This window comes from Aptenodytes forsteri, unplaced genomic scaffold (assembly GCF_000699145.1).
Source record: "Aptenodytes forsteri isolate BGI_AS27 unplaced genomic scaffold, ASM69914v1 Scaffold55, whole genome shotgun sequence".
Taxonomy (NCBI): domain Eukaryota; kingdom Metazoa; phylum Chordata; class Aves; order Sphenisciformes; family Spheniscidae; genus Aptenodytes; species Aptenodytes forsteri.
The window spans coordinates 10,634,620-10,653,489 of NW_008796063.1; the positions used below are offsets into that span (position 1 = coordinate 10,634,620).

Below are 18,870 nucleotides of genomic sequence, written 5' to 3' on the forward strand. Positions count from 1 at the left end.
GAACCCTAACAACCTCCCCCTCGAGCTGCAAAGGTTTTGTAGCTGAAAGCTGGACCTGCAGTGACTCCTGAGGCTGAAGCTTTGATCTGGCTTGCTCCTGAAGTAGTGGGCTAACTAAGACATTAGCATGACAGGCTTTCTTCGTTAGTGCCCTCAAGGCACTCCGGAGCGCTCAGTGTATTGCTGCCGCTGCTGTAGCAGTCTTATAATGTCGTTATAGTTTTGTTTTAAAAAAAAAAAAAAGCTAGCTGGAATGTGTTCTCCGTGTCTTGTTGGGCAGTTGTGTTCTGTGCTGGTCCTCTGCTCCCAGTTGCTTTTCCTGGTACAGGCAGACTGAAGGCAGAGGTGTGATGTCTTCTCTGCCGGTGCTGGAGGGGTGACAGTCCTGCGGAACGCTCAAGTTTTTGCCAAAAGAAATCCAGTTTTGCCTGTTGAATGCGTGGCAGTTTTTTCATCTTTCAAGTCTTTAAGGGCGAGGCGGAGGGCGGGGGATAGAGAGGGGAGCCTTTTTCCACTGCTGCGCCGAACCACCACCGGTGTCCAGCAGACCATGTCCAAATGCCTCTTCCTAAGGGGGTTAGAAGCTCACGGCCAAGCGTTAGGTCTCTGCAGCTCTGAAGACAATGAGCTGGCCAGCAGGAATGCAAGCGGAGCCCAGAGTTTGCCTTTTGTGGATGCTGTGGTTGAAAGGAATTGGCTCTTGATATTTGAGATAAGGCTGTATTTTTTTCCTCCTTTGCTACGCCAGATTTGGAGTTTAAAAGTTGCTCTGGCACAGGCAGGTGACTCCTGGTATACAGCAGTAACACACCAAGGGAATGGGTCAGGTTCTTCTGGGGAAGGGGTGAGAGAGGAAAGAGGGGGGGACAGGAGGCGTTGCCTCAACTTCATCTCTTCTTAATTGTGGCATCGAATATATTAAACAGGAAATTAGGTGGTTCTTGTAAAGGGGCGAGGGAAAAGAATCAAAGCAACCCAGCATTCATTCAGCTGTGGTTACATTTTTCATTAGATCCTCCGAAATGGGTCACTGGGTGGTCAAAACCATATTATTATTGTGCATTCAGTGTGACATTCAATTCCTGGAGAAGGGGATGCTGGGTGGCTGGGTACTTACAGTGCAAGTAAACATGGGGAAAGAGCAAAGTGGGGATTAACTAATTTCTCACCGTCCTTCAGGGAATTGTGGTGGCACGAGGGATGAGCTGAGAGTACCTGAAATCTCATGAATTCTGCTGCTAATCGTGGGTGGGTGCGTGGCAGCATTGGCCTTAAAACTAAGGCTGGCTTTAAAACTCCCTCTTCACACTGGTTTGTAGGTGGGGTTAGATGGTCCGTTAACTTTGTCTTACTCTCAAATTTGGGCAGATTGAGAAGTTCTGATGAGTTCTGATTGTTCTCCAAAGCATCTGTTGAAGACTACAGTGACTTGTTATAAAAGGGGAAAGGACGACATTGTCAGGCATTCCTGATCAGAGTTACGAGATAGCTCAGCAAAGAGGCATCTGAAATGAGGAAGAAATTCCTCCTGTGGCCACATTGTTTTGTAGTTATTGTACGGTCTTTCTTAGTGTTCCTCTGCAGCCGGCAGGCATGGACTCCCACGAGCCGGCACTGCTGGGCTGGGCACGGACCCGTGGGCTGACCCGATCCAGAAAAATCCTTTGCAGTAGTTGCCTGGGAAGCCAGTTCAAGGAAGATAAGGGGTGATAAGGAGGAATAGAGTTCTCTTCTTTAGGCCAGTGAGGAACAATTTATTCCTTTTATTGCCTTTTCTTTTTCTATTTTAATTTTAAATGTTTCTATTTGTTTTGGGCTGGAGTCTCCAGATACCGGGCGCTGCTGAAGGAGCGAGTCTTTCAACTGTTGTCCAGCTGGCTTGGGCTCAGACTCAGAGGAAGCTTTAGAAGAGCAAACTGTCTCCTTTGAAGGGCAGGACACGCTGCCTGCCTGCCCTGGTACTGCAGACCTCCACCTGTGAGCTGGGGAATATGCTGTGTGCCTGGGGACAGCTGAGCCTGCTGTGACAGCACGGCAAGGGACTGGCTAAAGGTCTTTGAGGGTGTTATAACCCTCAAGGAAGCTGCTCGTGGAACAGGCTGATGTGAGCTGTTCGTAATGGGTTTTGCAGGATAAGGATTACTTTGGCAACCTAAAATTCTGAGAACTGGGACCAGGATGTTGTCCTGGCCCTGAATTCTTAACTTTCCCAGTTTACTGTTGGCTCTGCCAAAGTGCAGGTGAACCGTCTGAAATAAGACGTTCTTTGGTGGTTCTCAAAACTAGGCTAGCTTTCAGAGAACAGCGTGTTAATTTTGGTACCTGTGAAATGCGGGACCAAGATTGCCTTTGCCAAATTTGGAAGTGGAATGCACAGGGAAGCTTTTGTAATTCTGGGCACTCTGTTCCCAAACCAGCTGTGGTATTCAGGGTCTGCTCAGACTAAACCTGGACGTGTTTTCTGGGTCATGGGGCATGTGTATAATGGTGCTGCACTTGCATCACAAGCTCAGTGCGTCTGTCCTAAAATACTGGATTTTTTCCCCCCTCTGCCATTTTGACCTTTTCCTTTTGAAGTAGGAGGAGACTGTCAAGAATCCAAAAATCTGCAAAAGAATATATAATGTCTGACCCATAGGCTGGGTGAAGTGCTTAATCATTATGTTAATTTTAGCCTTGATTTTTCTTGTAATTTCTGCAGACTATGCCTAATTTCAGTAAAATAATAGTAAAAAGTGGTCCCAGTTTGAGTATAATAGAAGCTATTTAATGAAGCTAAAGATACTTAAAAAGATTTTGTGGGAATCCCCCATACTTCGGCATCCATTTCGCAGACTGCAAGTCCTGCTTGCCTAGGTTCAGTCATTGGAAGAACAGTGCAGCTCCACAGGTCCAATACGAATGGCTTTGCCTTTCTCCCCGCTTCCTCCCTCCTGAATATTAATATAATGGATTGTCGTACATTTAAACAAGAATGGGAAAAGCTGCCCTTTTGTTTAAGAGTAAAAATATTGTTGCAGGTGACCTCATGAAACCTCCATTTGTGGTTTTATTCCCTACGGTTTCTGCTGGGGCATACGTCTGCAGAGATGGACCATCGGCAGTAGAGGTCCTTTGTTAGGACAAGCTCTCCGGGAGAGGCGTTCCGGCAGAAGTTGAATCATTTTTGTACCAGAATAACTAATGCACTTCTAAAGTGAATTTGTAATTCTGGAATAAAATAACTTTTATCCCACAGTAAGGTGTCTCCGGAGAGCTATTACATTTTCTTATATAAACAAACTTTTAAACTACTCTGCCACTGATCTCCTGTTTCTTCTTCTGTTGTTTCCTCACTGAACCACCACCCCCAGCATTTTCAAATGTCATCTGAAAACCCTTCCTTTCCCTTGGTTGTTGTGTTGTTTCATTTTACAAAACATATTGCCCACTGTTAGAGAGCATTCAGTGGTACAGTTTGTAAGACACTTGATACAAAAGCTAGAATTGTGGTTTTTTTAAATCCTATTGCCTTTTTTTCTTTCATGACTAAGATTCTGGTAGAGTTACAAGAGCTCAAGGGAATAGGTTAAACAAGCCAATAAATAAAACGTTATAGCATGAGGTGGCTACAGCGTTCTTTTCAGTGTGTTCTTCCCTTGTGGAAAATGTTGGTGGAGCTACTGCTAACAGGTATTTAGGGTAAAATAAGACTAAGCAGCGCACCTTTTTTTCTGGAAGGAATATGAAACCGAACAGTGCTTCACCACTGTACAACCCCAGAGACTGCGGGCGAGTGCCATTTGAGCTGTGCTCACGTGCCCTTCGAAGCCCGCGTGCCCAGGCGGTTTCCAAGAAGTTGCAGATGCTGCAACGCTTTTCTAGAGCACGGAGGGGAGGACGTGCCTCTGTCTTTCTGGCCCCAAATGCCTGGTGTTTTTTCACATTTAGCTGATTGAACATAATATTAATAGCTTTTAACTTTAATCTTAAGGACTTACTGGAGGGACAGGTATACTGCAGGTCATGAAAGCGTGTCTCTGAGGCATGTAATTTAATTGCAATTAAATTACCGTCCTCAGAAGTTCATTTACAACAGAGAAGGAAGAAAGACTTGTATGTCATGGAGGTTTTGTGGTTTATATGTCTCATTAAAAACCACTTGACCTATGCAGGACTTTAATCAGAGTCTTCTGTGTGCTAGCGGATGAACTGGTGACTGGTTCAGGCCGAACTCCATTAAATGCTAGGGGGCTGATGAGATGCTCAGGGCTGTGTTTTAACTCTCCAGGAGGGCGTTAGTAGCCATTAAATGGACCTCTTCCCCACTTTCTTTCCTCTTATATTCTACAGCTTTGGTTTTTCAGTCTAAAGCACTTGGGTTTTTGTCTAGTGTCATCCTATCCAGTAAAGGTTAGGAACGGATCTCTTCTGAGTTTCTTATTCCAGCTTGTAAAACAGCCAGCGTGTGAATTGTGGGCTGGATTTGGCAAAACATCATTCCCATTTTTAAGTGTACTGGTTTGTGACCCTCTTATGATGAGGGCACAGCACTTAACGGAGATACTCATTTTATGACTAGAAGAGTCCTAGTCTGACACACACAATACAGATGGAAGGATCACCCTTTGAGCTTCCAGCAGACCAGAGCCAGATCAAGGGTGAGTGAACGTATCCACACGGGTGCGCTTGAGCTAATGCATGTTTTATTAAGTAGCATGGGTAATTCAGTAAGACTTTTTTGACTGCCCCCGAGCAAGCAAACACTGAAAGATCAGGAGCTGTGCAAGTAGGGAGTAGGAACTTGCAGATCCTGGGTTTCATCAGTATGCTTGGTTCACTTGGGAAGTTCTCGGAGACCTCACAGGCAGGAATGGATGTGTCGGGCTGTACTTAACTGTGTGACCTTGGCAGGGTCTTTCCATCGGTCTATATCCTGCTTTATCTACCTGTCTGGAAGTAATACAAGCTTGTACTGAGGGACTGTAAGACTTAATTAAATACAGATATTAAAGTTTGAAGTGCAAGCAAAAATTAACATTGTGCCTGAATCCAGTGTACAATTTTGTGTATTAAAGTATCTAGGATTTTAGATGAATCACATTAACAAATATCACCTTGATGCATATGCTAAATTGGAGCCATTTGAAGTTTGCTAGGGGCTTTGCAAATAACCCGCTTGCAAAGAACCCTTTTTGCAACCTGGCTTTATTTTTCTAGCTCTCCAAAATATCCCAATGACAACAACAAACAAGAAAACTTAGAATATCTTATTCCTTTTTCTGGCCCTGACCTTGGCAATAAACCTCAGGAATTTCTTTGTTATTGTGGATCGCAGCCTCGCATCCCTTTTACTCCGACCTCCCCTCCCTCTTTCCCCAAAAAGAAAAGATTATCTCTAGAAACGTAAACCAAAAGTTGAAGGATCTCAGGGGGTCATCCTTCCTGTTGAGGAAGCTGCTTTTTGGCACTTCCTACTCGCACAGAAGAGAGGGAGCGTATCGGTTTCAAAGAATGCTGTGAGCAGCCGTGAGCAGTTGATATGACATATTAATGAAAACAAAGATTAATACCATGTGACACTGTTGCCTTGCAGTACAACTGGGAACTAATGAGGCTAATGAGAACCATATTTTTGTTTGAGAGATTAAAATTTAATCATGGCTGATGTCAGAAACGAATCATTTAGCGTTCCCCCCCTGCCATGTGTAAGGTTTCCCCTCCCTGCTCTAGGCTGGCTTTTGGTTCAGCAGCAGTCCTTGAGAGGGGTCAGCCCCTTGCCATCTACTCACCTGGCATTCAGCATGGCTGGGAAGGAGGAGGGCGATGTCGTGGCTGGCTGGCCTTCCTTAGTCCCCGAGACCTGTAAATGTGTGCTCTGCAGTGTGAGGTTACTTGTCTTGGTTGAGGCAGTTGAGTTAAATGCAGGTGGCAACGGGTTGTATGCCATTAATTTAGGCTGGGTTTTTTAAAGGGGCAAGTAGGAGCAAAGAACGCAGTTGCCATAGGATGTCCAAGGAGGTTTGAGCGTGCTCCTGCCCACATCTACTCCAAAAACCGTGCGTTAGTCTGTGAGAGTGGGGTGGACTGAAAAGGCAGGTGGAGATTAACCTGATTAAGAAGCCAGGTCCAGCTATGACATGAATTTGAGAAGATCTGTGTGAGCTGTCAGTAGAAGAGGAGCTGCCAAAAGCCTTAAGGGCTGTCAAGGGATGCTTTGGTGGGGTCTCAGGCTGCACCAGGTCTGGTCGTTGCCTGCTTCTGTGAATATATTCCTGGGGCAGAACTGACCCGTGGCAAGTCTAACTTGCCATTGAAACATGATATGCAAAACGAGAAGCGGCTTTGGTAAAATGGTGTGCCGGGGTTTTTTGAGCAGCTGCAGCATGGAGATTGCAGTGTTACTGCTGAGGCTATTGATTTTGTAGCAAGTAGTGCCTCTAAGATTAATGTCATCTGAATAGCATGAATGCTAGTGGAAATTAAATAGGTTTTAAAAGAGGGAAACTGAAGAGGAATTTAAATATTTTACATTGATTGGTTGCATGTATTGTTTTGACTTACTGGCTTCACTTCACTTAATAATAGCACCTTTGGAGGATATTTTTTTTTATTTAAATCTGCTGTAAGATAGCCAGAGATCTATAAAAACTAATTCACTGTATGTAGAAGAGATCGTGTCTTTGTCTATGGTAGAGAACAGTATTGTGCTAAGGGTCCACTTAAGGTGTGTGCAGGGGCTGTAGCGTTAACGTCCGTACCGCAGCGTGCCCCGGGTGTTTGGGTGCTGACTGGTGCTGTTCCCATGAGCATCCCATTGCCAGCCAGCTCCTTCTACCCCAACACGTGCTCCGTCTGTTAAACGTGCACCGTGGAATTGCTCTCCGAGTCCTGGTTCATAACCTTTTATCATGTTAATCCCGGTAATCGCTTCTGTCTAAATGTCAGGACTGTTACCTGTATCTAGTATTAAGAAAACATAGAAAAACAGTGGTGTGTGTCTGCTGCTTCACTTTGCAGAAAGCCTGACAAAATGACTTAACGTCGTAGAGCGTAATGCTTTGATAGCACGGCAAATGTCAGCAAAAGGCACGTAGCGATATTCTTTCACCTCCTTCCTGCTTCCCCTGCCCCTAACTTGATTTCATGAGAAGACCATGTTAAAACAGCAGCAGCAATTGGAATGGGACATGGGGTAAAGCCGTCGCGCAGGGAGCTGTGTATACTCTATGGACAGTTAATAACACCCCACTGTTTCCTTTGCACAAACTGGCTCTAGATTCCAATCACTTCTGCAAATCACGGCCGATGAGAAAATGAGAGCAAAGAAATTATCAGAAGATTATGTGGTTAGTGGCATGGCTGTGCAGTGTCTGATGTACCACAGGGCTTTGCCAGAGACCGAGACAAATATTTTTTAATTGCTTATTATCTGGCTCATCTAATTGCCAGCTGTATCCAGTATGTAGACTTGGGTATTGATTCCACAGCTGAAAGATTTAGGAAAAGAATGAATAATGTTTTTTTCATGATTTTTTTTTTTTTAAACTGTATCTTGCCAAATAGCTTCATGCACCCGGTCTGGTCCAGCACACGTTCGTGTTGTTTAACTCATAGAACTTCTCAAACAGCTGTGGTTGGAAAGAATGTTAATACAGTGATTGGTACAGCCGAAAAGCAATCAGGGGTTAGGGAAGGGTCCAAGCCGTGGTGGGATCTGTGTTTACTAACTTCCCTAAGGGTCTTAATCCAGAAATTTATTCTTGAGAACAGTGTTCACTACCAGTGGTGCCGGCTCATCACCGGGCTGGGGTTACTGCACAATGAGAGTTATTTGCAGGGCTGAGCTGGGTTACTGGAGAAATGTTCCAGGTCTGTCTGGGTAAACAGCAGCTCTGTCCTGGAGAAGGGGAGGCAAGCGACTGCAAAAACAAGCAAGCTCTCTTGGGGGAAGGGTCTGGGGTAGAAAGTAGGTGGAAATTTGCATTAGAGTAACTCATGTCTTTATGAACTCAGTGTGGAGGAAATGGCCGTGCTTTCGCTGAAACCCATAGCCTTGCTGCAGACTTCTTCATTTAATGGGGAATCACGCTCAGTTTGCAGAATGTTTGGCAGTGGGGGGCCAACCTTCGGAGAGAGATTAATTAATGCAATTAAATGATTTTTTTTTTCTTTTTTTTTTTTTTTAAATCAAGGAACGGAATTACTGAACTGCAGTTTTCCTGGGATTTTACCTGCCAGCATGCTGGCAGCAGAAATACAAAACCTTTCTGCTGCTGGTCCTGAAAAAGCAGGATTGCAGCACTTGTTTTGTGCTGCCTCCCCGTGCATGCACGCACACCAAAACACCGCAGTGGGACTGACCTCTTCTTCCAGGGCTTGAACGTGTTCAAGCCGATGCTGACCCCTTTATTTTCCATCAGTGTCTGTTTCCACTTGCCGCGCACATGCTTTTCAAGTTTATTTCTGCCTAGAGAAATGCAGCGATTTTGGCAGGTCGGGCAGCCTGACGCGGCTCCCAGCGGGCTCCGGCGGGGCGAAGCGGGGCAAAGGAGCTGCGGTGCTGCTGCAGTCCCCTTCTTGCTGCCGGCTCCCATTCTCACTTTTCCTGCCTTGGACTCGCTGTCCGGCTTAAGGAGCAGCTCAGAGTAGGGTTCCCAGGGCTGCCATTTCAGCGTCTGGTTATGGCACTGGAAGGATTTAACCAAAGCAAACTTCACTTGAGTTTGGCAAATTCTGCAGTTGCGTAAGCCAGGGCTTGTAATAATTTTTAGCTTTGGAAATGAGCACGGACCGAACAGTTGGCGAGTGCCGGGGCTTAGTTGGGTAATTCACATTTGGTCTCTTAACCAAGCCTGGTTCCCTGCCTTGCAAGGGGAAAATAAAGTGGTGCTCCGATGGCTTGCCGCCTGGGAGCTGCCGCTTGCTCGGCCGCGGGGGGAGCCGTGCGGCAGTGCCCGACCGCACCATGGCTGCGCGGGATGGGCGCGGGTGTGAGCACCCGGCGTGGCTCCAGGAGGGCGGCCATCCCGTTCCTCATCTGCTGGTTGGCTCCAGCTCTGCTCAGGCACCTTTCCCAGCACCATGTGCAAACCGAGGAATAAACCTCATCCTCGAGCACTCTTTTTTTAATGTTATCCCTGTTCCTTCCATTTAAATGTAGATGTTGTAATTACAGAGCGCAGAATCCCAGTTTTTAGAGATCTGTGACCACAATAAAGTGAATTCAGAAACCAGACGAGTGGTTTCATTTACTACCATTCCAGCTTATTTCCTCCCCCCACGACCGCTGTGCAATACTAAAGGCTTGGCAGCAACTGAAACCAGCTGTCAAAAATGTTTCTTACCCCCACACTTTTAAGTTAATGATGTTCTGAAATTAATGGTGCACTAGACTAATTCTGTCATCTCATTTTGATGGACTCTCGGTCTCTTGCAAGTGATGTTTGCCAACTGGCTTCTTTGTTTTGAGGCAGTGTGCTGAGGAAGTGGATCCCCAGGTGCCAGGTACTGTACGTATATATACATTGAAAAGATGTTCTTTTGTCCTCAAGTGTTTACAGCTTTAATTTGGTTGGTATATTGTGGTTCACCAAACAAGCTTTCAGGCACATAAACCAGTAACTTTTAGGAGCGTCATGTGCAAGACAGCAGTGGATGAGGTTTTTCACTTCTTGGAGCTGGGAGGTGTCAGCCAGCATCTCGTCTCTGGTTGTCACATTGTGCTGGAAGTGGCTACAGCCCCACGCTGGGCAGAGAAGAGGCACGAGCCTCGGCAGTGGAGAAGAAAGTGGCCTGTTGTAGTGAAAAGTTGAAGGAGCTGAGTTTGATTAGTTGAGAGAAAGGAAAACTGGGAAAGGAGACAAAGATCCTTCAAGTGCATGAAAGCAGCAGAGAGGATGGAAATTAGCTCTTCTCTGTGTTCGCTGTCTCCACGTGGACAGGACAAGAAGCTATTGGTTTACATGGTGGAAAGGAAGATATAGGTTAGACGTAAGGAGAAGCCTTCTAAATGTACATATGGAGGAACACTGGGCTGAATACCTGGAGAGGGAGGTGGAGTCTCCGTCGCTGCTTAGACAGGTGTCTGTCAGAGGTGATTCTCACACAGTCCGTCCTGTCTTGGGGCAGGTGGATTTTCCACATTTTCTATACTTGCATGGCTTAGCCCTTTTTTTCTCCCCTAATGCAATGCCTGGATTTATGGCAGGAGGCTCATCCAGCTTTCCCTGTTACTGAAATTTTGGAAGGAAGCTCTTCTCTCTGCCAGTTGTGTGTCCATTTGCTTGCCCGCTGCGGTCTGAGGCTGCTGCTATCTCCGGGGGACATGGTCCCCTGTTTCCTCCTCTCCCTGGCTGGGTACCGGAGGGAAGTCCGGGGCAGTTAATATGTCACGTTTCCATCCTTCACAGGGAAGGAATACCTCATAGTGTAGCTTCTACCCGGTTTCCATTGTGGAGAGGTGCTGCTGTGGAAACCTCGTTACAGCAGAATTTGGAGCCGCATCCTGATGGAGAATAGAAAATGTGTCTGTACTACCCAAATACGTTTTCCCCCATCCCAAGTTATACAGCTCAGAGAAAAAGAGAGATTCATAATGCAGATGAAAGTTGACATCTGGGTTCACTTTCCGTAGAGGATGTTCTCCATGGAGAGCAGTGAGAGAAGCTGTTAACACCAGCTGCCGATTAGGGATGCAGCAGGGAATTATCCTGCCTGTGGAAATCAGTTTAGTTGGAAGGACCTTGTGGTGTTGGGCAGTGCTGGGATGTGAATGGTGGGTAGGACTGGTTTTTTTTTCTTTTTTTGGATTGTAAATACAGATGTATTTTCTTAGGAAGCATCAGTGGATGTAAAGATAAGAGTTCCTGTCTATATTCTAATACTATTTCTTAATAGACTCTATTTAGAATTTTGTCATGTTTTACAGACTTATAAGAGGAGTTCCTGTCCCAGACAACTCTTGCATTACGGAAGCTGTGTAGCTATGGGGTAGGTGAGCAGAGGAGGAGTGTAAATTTGTTGGGCAGGTCTGGCCGATCTGCTTTTCCTCCTCCTTGAGCAAATAGAAACCATCATCCTGCATGCAAAGCGTGCAGAAAAAAAAGATGTTATTCAGAAAAGGTGGTGTTTTCTGCCGGGTTGGTTTGGGAGCTGCCTGTTTGTTTGCGCAGTGGTGCCCATGCGTGGTTTGGAGATGTGGGAAGCTCTTGCAGAGCCGTGTCTTCAAACTCAGCTCGGCTCCACACTGCCTCCACCACAGGCACTGACAGCGGAAAGTATTTTCATCAGGAGTGATGTAGTTTAATGTAGTTTAAACTATGTTTTGTTATCCATTTTTGCTTTCCAGGAATATACTTGAGCTAGAATTAATCAGCATGGCAATGTGGTGAAAACAATTTAACCCAAATAGTTGATGATCTTTATGATTCCCAACTGATACTTAGAGCCTTTCTAAGTGTGACATGAAGTTTGCCTCTAATGACAAGTCATGGCTAATTACATTGTTTCTTCAACCAGAAAACAGAAATGACATCACGTTTTAATTTGATTTAGAAAATCTGAATGGAATATACTTTGAATTTGCAAAATTTCTGGTTTTGACAATGTGCAGATCAAAAGTTACTCTGTTGAAATTTGCCAAAAAAACCCCAAACCCACAAAATCAAATCCATGTTTTTACTCGTCGTTATCTGTTGGTAATGTTTCAAATGCCAAGGCAAGCAGTAGGAAAAAAAAAATCAATTTTTTTTTTAAATAAACACTTCTGTTTACTCCGTATAAGCAAGGAAGAGGACCTTGAAAAGGAAAAATGGTAATTAGGTTCCAAACTACAACCTCAAGTCTGTGGGAATTGGGTACCTGCCTGTTTGTACCTATTAAAAAAAAAAAAAAAATCCCTGCAAGAAGCCCTGCTGCTTTTATGTATTTGGAGTGGGCCATTTGGTTTGGTTTCCTTGGCATTTGTATTGCAGGCTTCTTCTGAGAAATAAATTCACAAGTGTTTGCCTGTCATCACATGACAAGTTATGGAGCCTAGATTGATGTAATCAGCAACAGACACACGTCAGAAAACTTAATGTGGTTCAGAAGAATACAATATTTTATTAATTCCTCATTTTATGTGTGTCTCTGTGTGTGTGTTTTAAATGAGCCTCAGGGGGTTCTTAACTTCTGCCAAGAAATAAGAATAATTCGTACAAGTTTATGTTTAACTGCACCACAACTGTGGTGGAGAATAGCAAAGTTAGGTTGCCCTTAATGACAGATAGCTCTATAAAGAGCCGCTTTTATTAAGAAGGTTAAAACTTATTGTGCATTTTAAAGTTATCGCGCTCTATACATCAGTAGCCCTGTATGAAATTGTTGTTAAATATGTAGTAAGATACTTGGATTGATGGATTTTAGAACTATTTGAACTACACATGTGCGAGTATAAAATTTGCACACCTATTCAGGACATTTTCAGTAAGAGCAAATCTTTCTGGAAAGCTTTAAAAGCCTGGGGTGTTTTTTTGTTTTAGGGGTCTGCGGTGTGTTTTGGTTTGGTTTGGTTTTTTGTTTAGTGTAATGCAATATGCTGCAGATACAAATAATAAAGCCCTGATGTGGGATTGAAGCCATAATGGGAGTAAACACAAGCTGTCTGTTGAAGAACAGCATCTTAAAACTTGTTAACCTTTGGGTTTTACTTTTAATCAGAACTGGTAATCTTGCAGAAAATCACTATGTTGTAGCTAAGGCTAACTGTAATTTCAATGAGAAGACCAGGTGAAAAAGCAAGTTAAGTGATGCACCAGAGTGTGGTGAAAAGTCACATGAAAATGATACAGTAAGCGTGTATGACTTTTCCTGAGACGCTGAGGATTGGTGAGCATCTAGTACACAGCACTCAACTAGCAGATGGCATGGTGCTAGACTTTTCTGTGTTCAAAAGGGAAAAAACCCAATGAATAGTTCACCAGCGAGAAGTAACTTCTTGCTTTTCAGCAGCGTGGGCTTCATCAGCGCAGAAGTATGCATTAAGCTTTGTGTTTTTAACAGCTTCAGTTGTTGCCTTCTGCCTGGGAAGTGCTTAGCATGCTTTGGAAACCGTAAATGAATAATCTTGCAGTGGAACCTGGTTAAGCTGCGCTATCAACTAGATTGCTCGCTCAGAGGAGTTTCCCAAGTCAGAGAGAAGGTGAGGAGCAGCCCTTTGTGAAGCCCAGTATCTGTTGTGACTTGGGACTCTGCTGTCTCCTCTGGGTATGCTCCTTTAGCACCTTTATTGGAAGAAGGGTGGCCAATTGCTTGGAGTGCTAAATAACAGCCCAGAAATGAGGGGATTTGCTCTTCTTGCATTTCCAGATAGCAGCAATTTACCATTTAGTGCCTTTGAGTTGCATATTACATGGTTCAGGCGTGTTTCCGTACTCCTTGACAGATGTGTTTTGAAACTCAAAATGTGTGAAGTTTGAAATAGAACTGATATGAGACATAGGTTCCTACAACTGATCAACCGAGATTTTAATTTTTTTGCTTTTTCTTCATTTTGTTTTGCAGGTATTCCTTTGGTAAGTGAATAAAAATGAGAAAAAAACTGCAGTTATAATTTATTGGTGCATTTGTGGGTATGTAGCTTTTACATTATTCTAGCTTGCTTTCTCTATCTCTCTCTGTCAAATGTTTAAATTATGATTGTCTCTTTCTCTGCCTCTATTCTCTGCCTTTCACTGAATTTCTTTCTGCCCGTATGCCCTTAAGGAAAGGAAAACTGGTGTAAATGCCGTAAATTGAGATTGAAGGAGGCTTGGTGTAAGGATTGTATAAGTACCAACAGCATCATTTGGAGGGTGACATTAAAGACGAATAGTTAAATAAACCTGAGGCAACCAAGCAAAGCGAGGTCTGAAGGACATCCCCTAGGAGGGAACATGTTCCTCCTAAATTCCAATTCCTTCTCCACTGGTGATTTGTCCGAACATCAAGAACCTTTATTCATATCATCTGCTTTCCCACTGGTGTGTGGTGCAGATATTAGTCCCTTGGAGATCTGGAAGGTTGATTCGTGCTTTGCACAGGTTGGGGTTTTTTCAGCATTAAGTACTCCAACCCACAGCTGGAGTCTAAACAGAAAGTTAGAAATCCCGGTAGAAAACCTGTTTCTCTCTGTGGAAATATTAGGAAAACTGCGAGTGTACTTCTGATTTTCTGGGACGTACCGCCATGGCATAATGTCTTAAAACAGCCTATTTGGCCGTGTCTTCTTTCAGCCTGGCGCTCATGCTGTTGGATGGGTGGGTGGAGAAGGATGCTTCATCATTGTGTGTATGAAAAGGGGATTCGTATTCCCAAGTTGTCACTAACCAATCCCAAGAAATTTGGTTACTCTAATATAAGGCACAAGAATAGTTAAAGTCCATTGGTGTCTGTGTGTTATGGAGGCTTGCAAAAGTAATGACAGAGTATGCCTCCCCCTTCTCCTTCAGGGAATTGCATCCGTCTCCTTGTTTACCAATTGATCGTTTTAATCAGTTGTAAGTGAACAAACTGTTTTAGTGTATGTGGGATCATTGAGATGGTGCTTCACCAAGTGGAGAAGCAGAGGAGTTTGGAGAATCGTTTCCGCTCCTGTGTGGTTTAGAGAATGCTTTCACATTGGATGTGGATATTTTAACCAGCTGGACTTTACAATACGAATCCAGACTTTTGTTGGGTTAGTGAGGACACCCATCTTAGTTTTAACTCAAGTTACTCATCTTCTGTACATGTTTTCCACTCTCACTGATGGTTGTAGAAAAACTCTTTTTGCCAGTGGTGTTTTATCTTTCTTTGGCCTTTCTTTATGTCCCGACTGGATAGCCACCCTATGAGGATTACTGAAGTCCTTTGTACGCAGTAGGGTCTCTCCCTTCCTTGTTTTTGGCTTAAGGGCTACTTCTGAGTAAGATGAATGAGATGTAAATCTTGAGTTACTTTTGTTAGAATACAGGAAAACCACAATATTTTTGTTATAATATAGCTGAAACAACAACATTGTCATCCATTGCTGGAGAAGTGCATTAAATATTGCTGAGCTCTGGAAGCCTTATTCTTTGGTAGCATCTACTTCAAAGCAAGATCTTAAAAAAAAAAAAAAAAAAATAATTAAAAAAAAAAAAAAAATTCCTGGAGAGATCTTTGTAAATGCTGACTGTTTCCTATTCCCCTCCAGGAAGTGTGCTTTTTTTGATACATCTTAGGATGGATTTTGGTAGCCTCTATTAAAACTGCAGGCTGTCCCTATGAATTTTAAAGAGCTCCAGAGCCTGGAAATAACAACAAGCTGTTAGGCCAAATGGGATCAACTGGTATTGCCACAGGTTTTGCTCTTTGCTCTTACTCCTGTCAGGTAACAGTTATTAAAAACACTCCTCACTTCAGGGAATGAACTGTGAAACAGCCGTGCAAGGGCTTTCACAGTGCAAAGCACCGGCCACGCTGGATTATTTATCTTTGAAAGGTGAAGAGGTGCTCCGCAATGCAAATCCTGGAGTAGGTGTCAGCCCGGGGGTTAGCGCTGTTCTGAAATTAGCCGAGCTGTAATAACTTCTCAGCTTTATTTATTGTTATTCAGGTATAAATTTGGCTTTAGATGTAGCGTGGCGTGTTTCAGTGAGCACACGGCAGTTTTACATCGGGTCCCTCCCCGTGGATAGGCACAGCTCAGGCATGCGAGGCTCCCTGCCAGCAGACGGGAGCGCCCGACTTGATGGCCCCTTTTCTTCCCTGCTTTTGGCAGTGCAGTGCTCTGGTTGTTGAGCGTGGACTGTACTCTGGTGGGACTGCTCGTTGGCTGGAGTATGCTGGATTGCTTTGGTCCTGCTGAGCTGAGCTGAGGCTGCCGGGAGTCTCAGGGAGGGAGGGAGGGAGGGATGGATGGATGGATGGATGTGCTGCCTGCCCTCGGTGGAGCACACCTGCAGGGCCAGCAGCCAGGCTGCTCCTGGAGAGCTCAGCTTCTGTGGCAACTTCATCCTCAGCCTAAATCTCCTCCTTGAGCTTTGGTGTACCAAGGGCTTGCCTCCGTGGCCCTCTCTGTTCAAGCCCCTTTCTAGGTGCCTTCATGACCTGTGCGTGCCACCACGAGCCAGCTGGCCTCGCTCAGCACCCTTGGTCCTGGCTCAGCTCCAGGAATGGCAGGTCTCCCCCTCTCTGAAGGTTGCAGCTGTGGTGCTGGGACTAGAAAGAACCAGCAAGGTCAACTTGTTATTTTATCCTTCTTTAAAATTAAGGACATCTTTTCTCCTGGCTTAGAATGAGACCAAAGCTGCTTCAACAGATTTGTGGTGTTGACAGCTTTGCTGTTTCTGACCCTTTCTGAGCAAGGGTGTGCTCTCCTAGAGCAGTAGTTCCTGATGATGCTTCTGTCTGAGATACCCCCAAGGACTTTTTTTTTCAGTGGAAGCCTGATTTAATATAGTGATTTATTATCTCTGTTCTAACAGAGGCTTTGAAAAAGATGATGCTCTTCTACAGGCTTTCTTCTCCTCTTTCTTCTGTTCTGCCTTATTGTGTTAAGTAGCCCCAGATATTCAGAAGACAGTTTGACGGCCCAGTGTGTGTCCTGAGATACTGGTCGAAGGAGACAACAGTGGAGAGCTAAGCAGAGCTGCACAAAGGCTGCAAAGATCGCGTGAGTTGTAATGGACAGCCACGTCTCTCTGTAGAGTAAAAATCCAGGTGTGGTGTGGGAAAATGATGCAACTGTCCAGGGAGATTCTGACTCCACATTGTGGCCTCCATAGCTGTTGGATACCTCTTGGAGCAGCAATCTGGATTCCCAGCAAGGAACATGCAGAAAAGACAGAAATGCATCTGTTTACCTTTTGGCTATCAACGGGATCATTAAACAGAAAGGATTGAGAAGCAGCTGATCTTATTTGACTCTTGATGCACAAAAGTGTCCTATTTGGAGCCAAAGCAAATGTTTCCTTGGGGATCGTTCCAGAGAGCCTTGCTTCTGCACTCTTTGCAGGCCAACTGTATGGCTAGAATTAGAAGCATATTTTAAAAGTAAGAGCTTTTTTTTTCTCTTACAGTAAACTTTCTTGTTAATTTTGGTATGGAGAGAAGACGATCACTGAAGGGTGAATTAAACTTCTAGTTTTTTTCCATTATCTGTAAACATGGAATAAGCAAATAATTTGTTCATACCCATGCCTGCCTCCAAATTTTATATTGCATCTATTATCTCAGAATTTAAGATGAAGTGTGTTTTGATTAGAAGTAGAATAAAAAGTTGAGAGCCGAGTGTACGTAATTCTCCATTACTTGTTAAATCCTCACTCTTTACTTCAATGCAAATTGTTCCAAGGAGGTTTTTTCTTTTAAAAGGTCTTCAGGGATCTTGAATTTTAGATGTGCATTGACATAAAAAGAAATGTTGGAGTGCACAGCTGGGGTTCTGGCTTTTGCTGTACAAGATGGAGATGTTTCTCCTTTGTGAGTGCATGTTTCCAAGGAAGGGGCAAAGTTTTCATATTACTTGCGCTATACTAGTGAGCAGCGCTGCAGTCACGGGAGAAAATGAGAGTAAGTTGAAAAAACTAAGGTCAAACCTCACTAGTGCAGGTCCAAAGCTTAGTTTAAAAGTGTACTGAGATGGGGATGTGTCTGGGCTGAACTGTGCCCTGAGCTAATCCGTTGATTCCTGCAGGCCTCTCTGCAGTGTCTGTGTGGTGGGTGTGAGGTTGCCCAAGCGCAAGAGAATTCACTAGCAGAGGTTTGCTTTTCCGCATGGCAGCACATAAGTATCATGCTAGCACCCGGTGGCACTTGTTACTCCGGCAGCTCGCTGTACAGAAGGCATGTGGGAGGGACACTGGCAGCAGGACGTGGAGGACGGGTTGGCCCATGTTATTCCCAAGGAACTTTGTTCTGTTCACAGCAGGAGACGGTGAGGCTGCAGCGCGAGCGTCCCAGCAAGCCCCTGGGAATCGCTGCGGGGTTGAACACCCAGATGGCCATAGACTGCTATTTATTCATCCTCCCCCCACGCCGAGATGGGAGGGACGGGGCTGCTTACGGACTGTTCCTGTTCCTGGCTAATATTGTGATCTGCTGTTCCTATTTCTCGTGTAAGAGTGGGAAACTTTTCTCTCTGTCTTATTAAATCTATTTTTCAAGCTGTCACTTAACCAGGTCTAGTGACAGAGTCGGATGTTTATGTGGCCCTGGACACTTGAACTCTGGTGTTTTCAATCACAACAGCACCTTTTGCCAGCCGTTGTGAATTAAATACTCCTCATGACCTTTTACCCTCGCCGCTCTTAAATTCATGCTTTAAAAACAGCTTAATGAGGGGTTTACTGGCCCAATTGGAAGTTTTTATTAAAACCTATTAGTGTGCTAGAGTAGCCTGCCTGAAGGAAACGATTAGCCCAAAGCAACTAAACTTGGAGCTGGCCCCTAGCCACGCCAGGTTTTCACTAAACTGTTTCCAGACCCACGTTAACCCTAACACTGCAGCTTGCATGGTATTCATATCCTCTGCTTGAATTTATAGCTTGTCTGATTCTCTCTCCAGCCTTTCTCCATGTTCACGAAAGCATTTTGTTTTAATGTAATTAGACCTGCATTAAAGGACAACATGCCTTCATTCAGGCCTGACTGGTTTGAGAACCTCAATTAAGTGGAATTGTTCCCCCAAAGTCCTCTGCTGATGCTGCCCAGGGAAGGAGCTGCCCTACAGATGTGGTGTGGAGCCCACTTGGACAAAGCCATGATGCTCCCGGGGCCCTGGTTAAGCTTCCCGTGAGGAGCATCCCAGCATCAACTTGGTGATGCAGCTGCACTGGCGGAGCACCCCGGGGTTTGAAATGAAGCTGTGTTATCTGGAGGACACAAACCTCGGGACAGCACACTGGA

General features: G+C 44.7%; 1 protein-coding gene across 1 annotated transcript in view; it reads left to right on the forward strand.

Moving 5' to 3' along the window:
* LOC103905026 (lipase maturation factor 1-like) overlaps positions 1 to 18,870 on the forward strand; it is a 73,542-nt gene that overhangs the window by 1,699 nt on the left and 52,973 nt on the right. Inside the window, exon 2 of the mRNA XM_019473954.1 lies at positions 13,525 to 13,535. Within this exon, the coding sequence (XP_019329499.1) occupies positions 13,525 to 13,535 (11 nt within the window). The remainder of the gene's footprint in view (positions 1 to 13,524; positions 13,536 to 18,870) is intronic.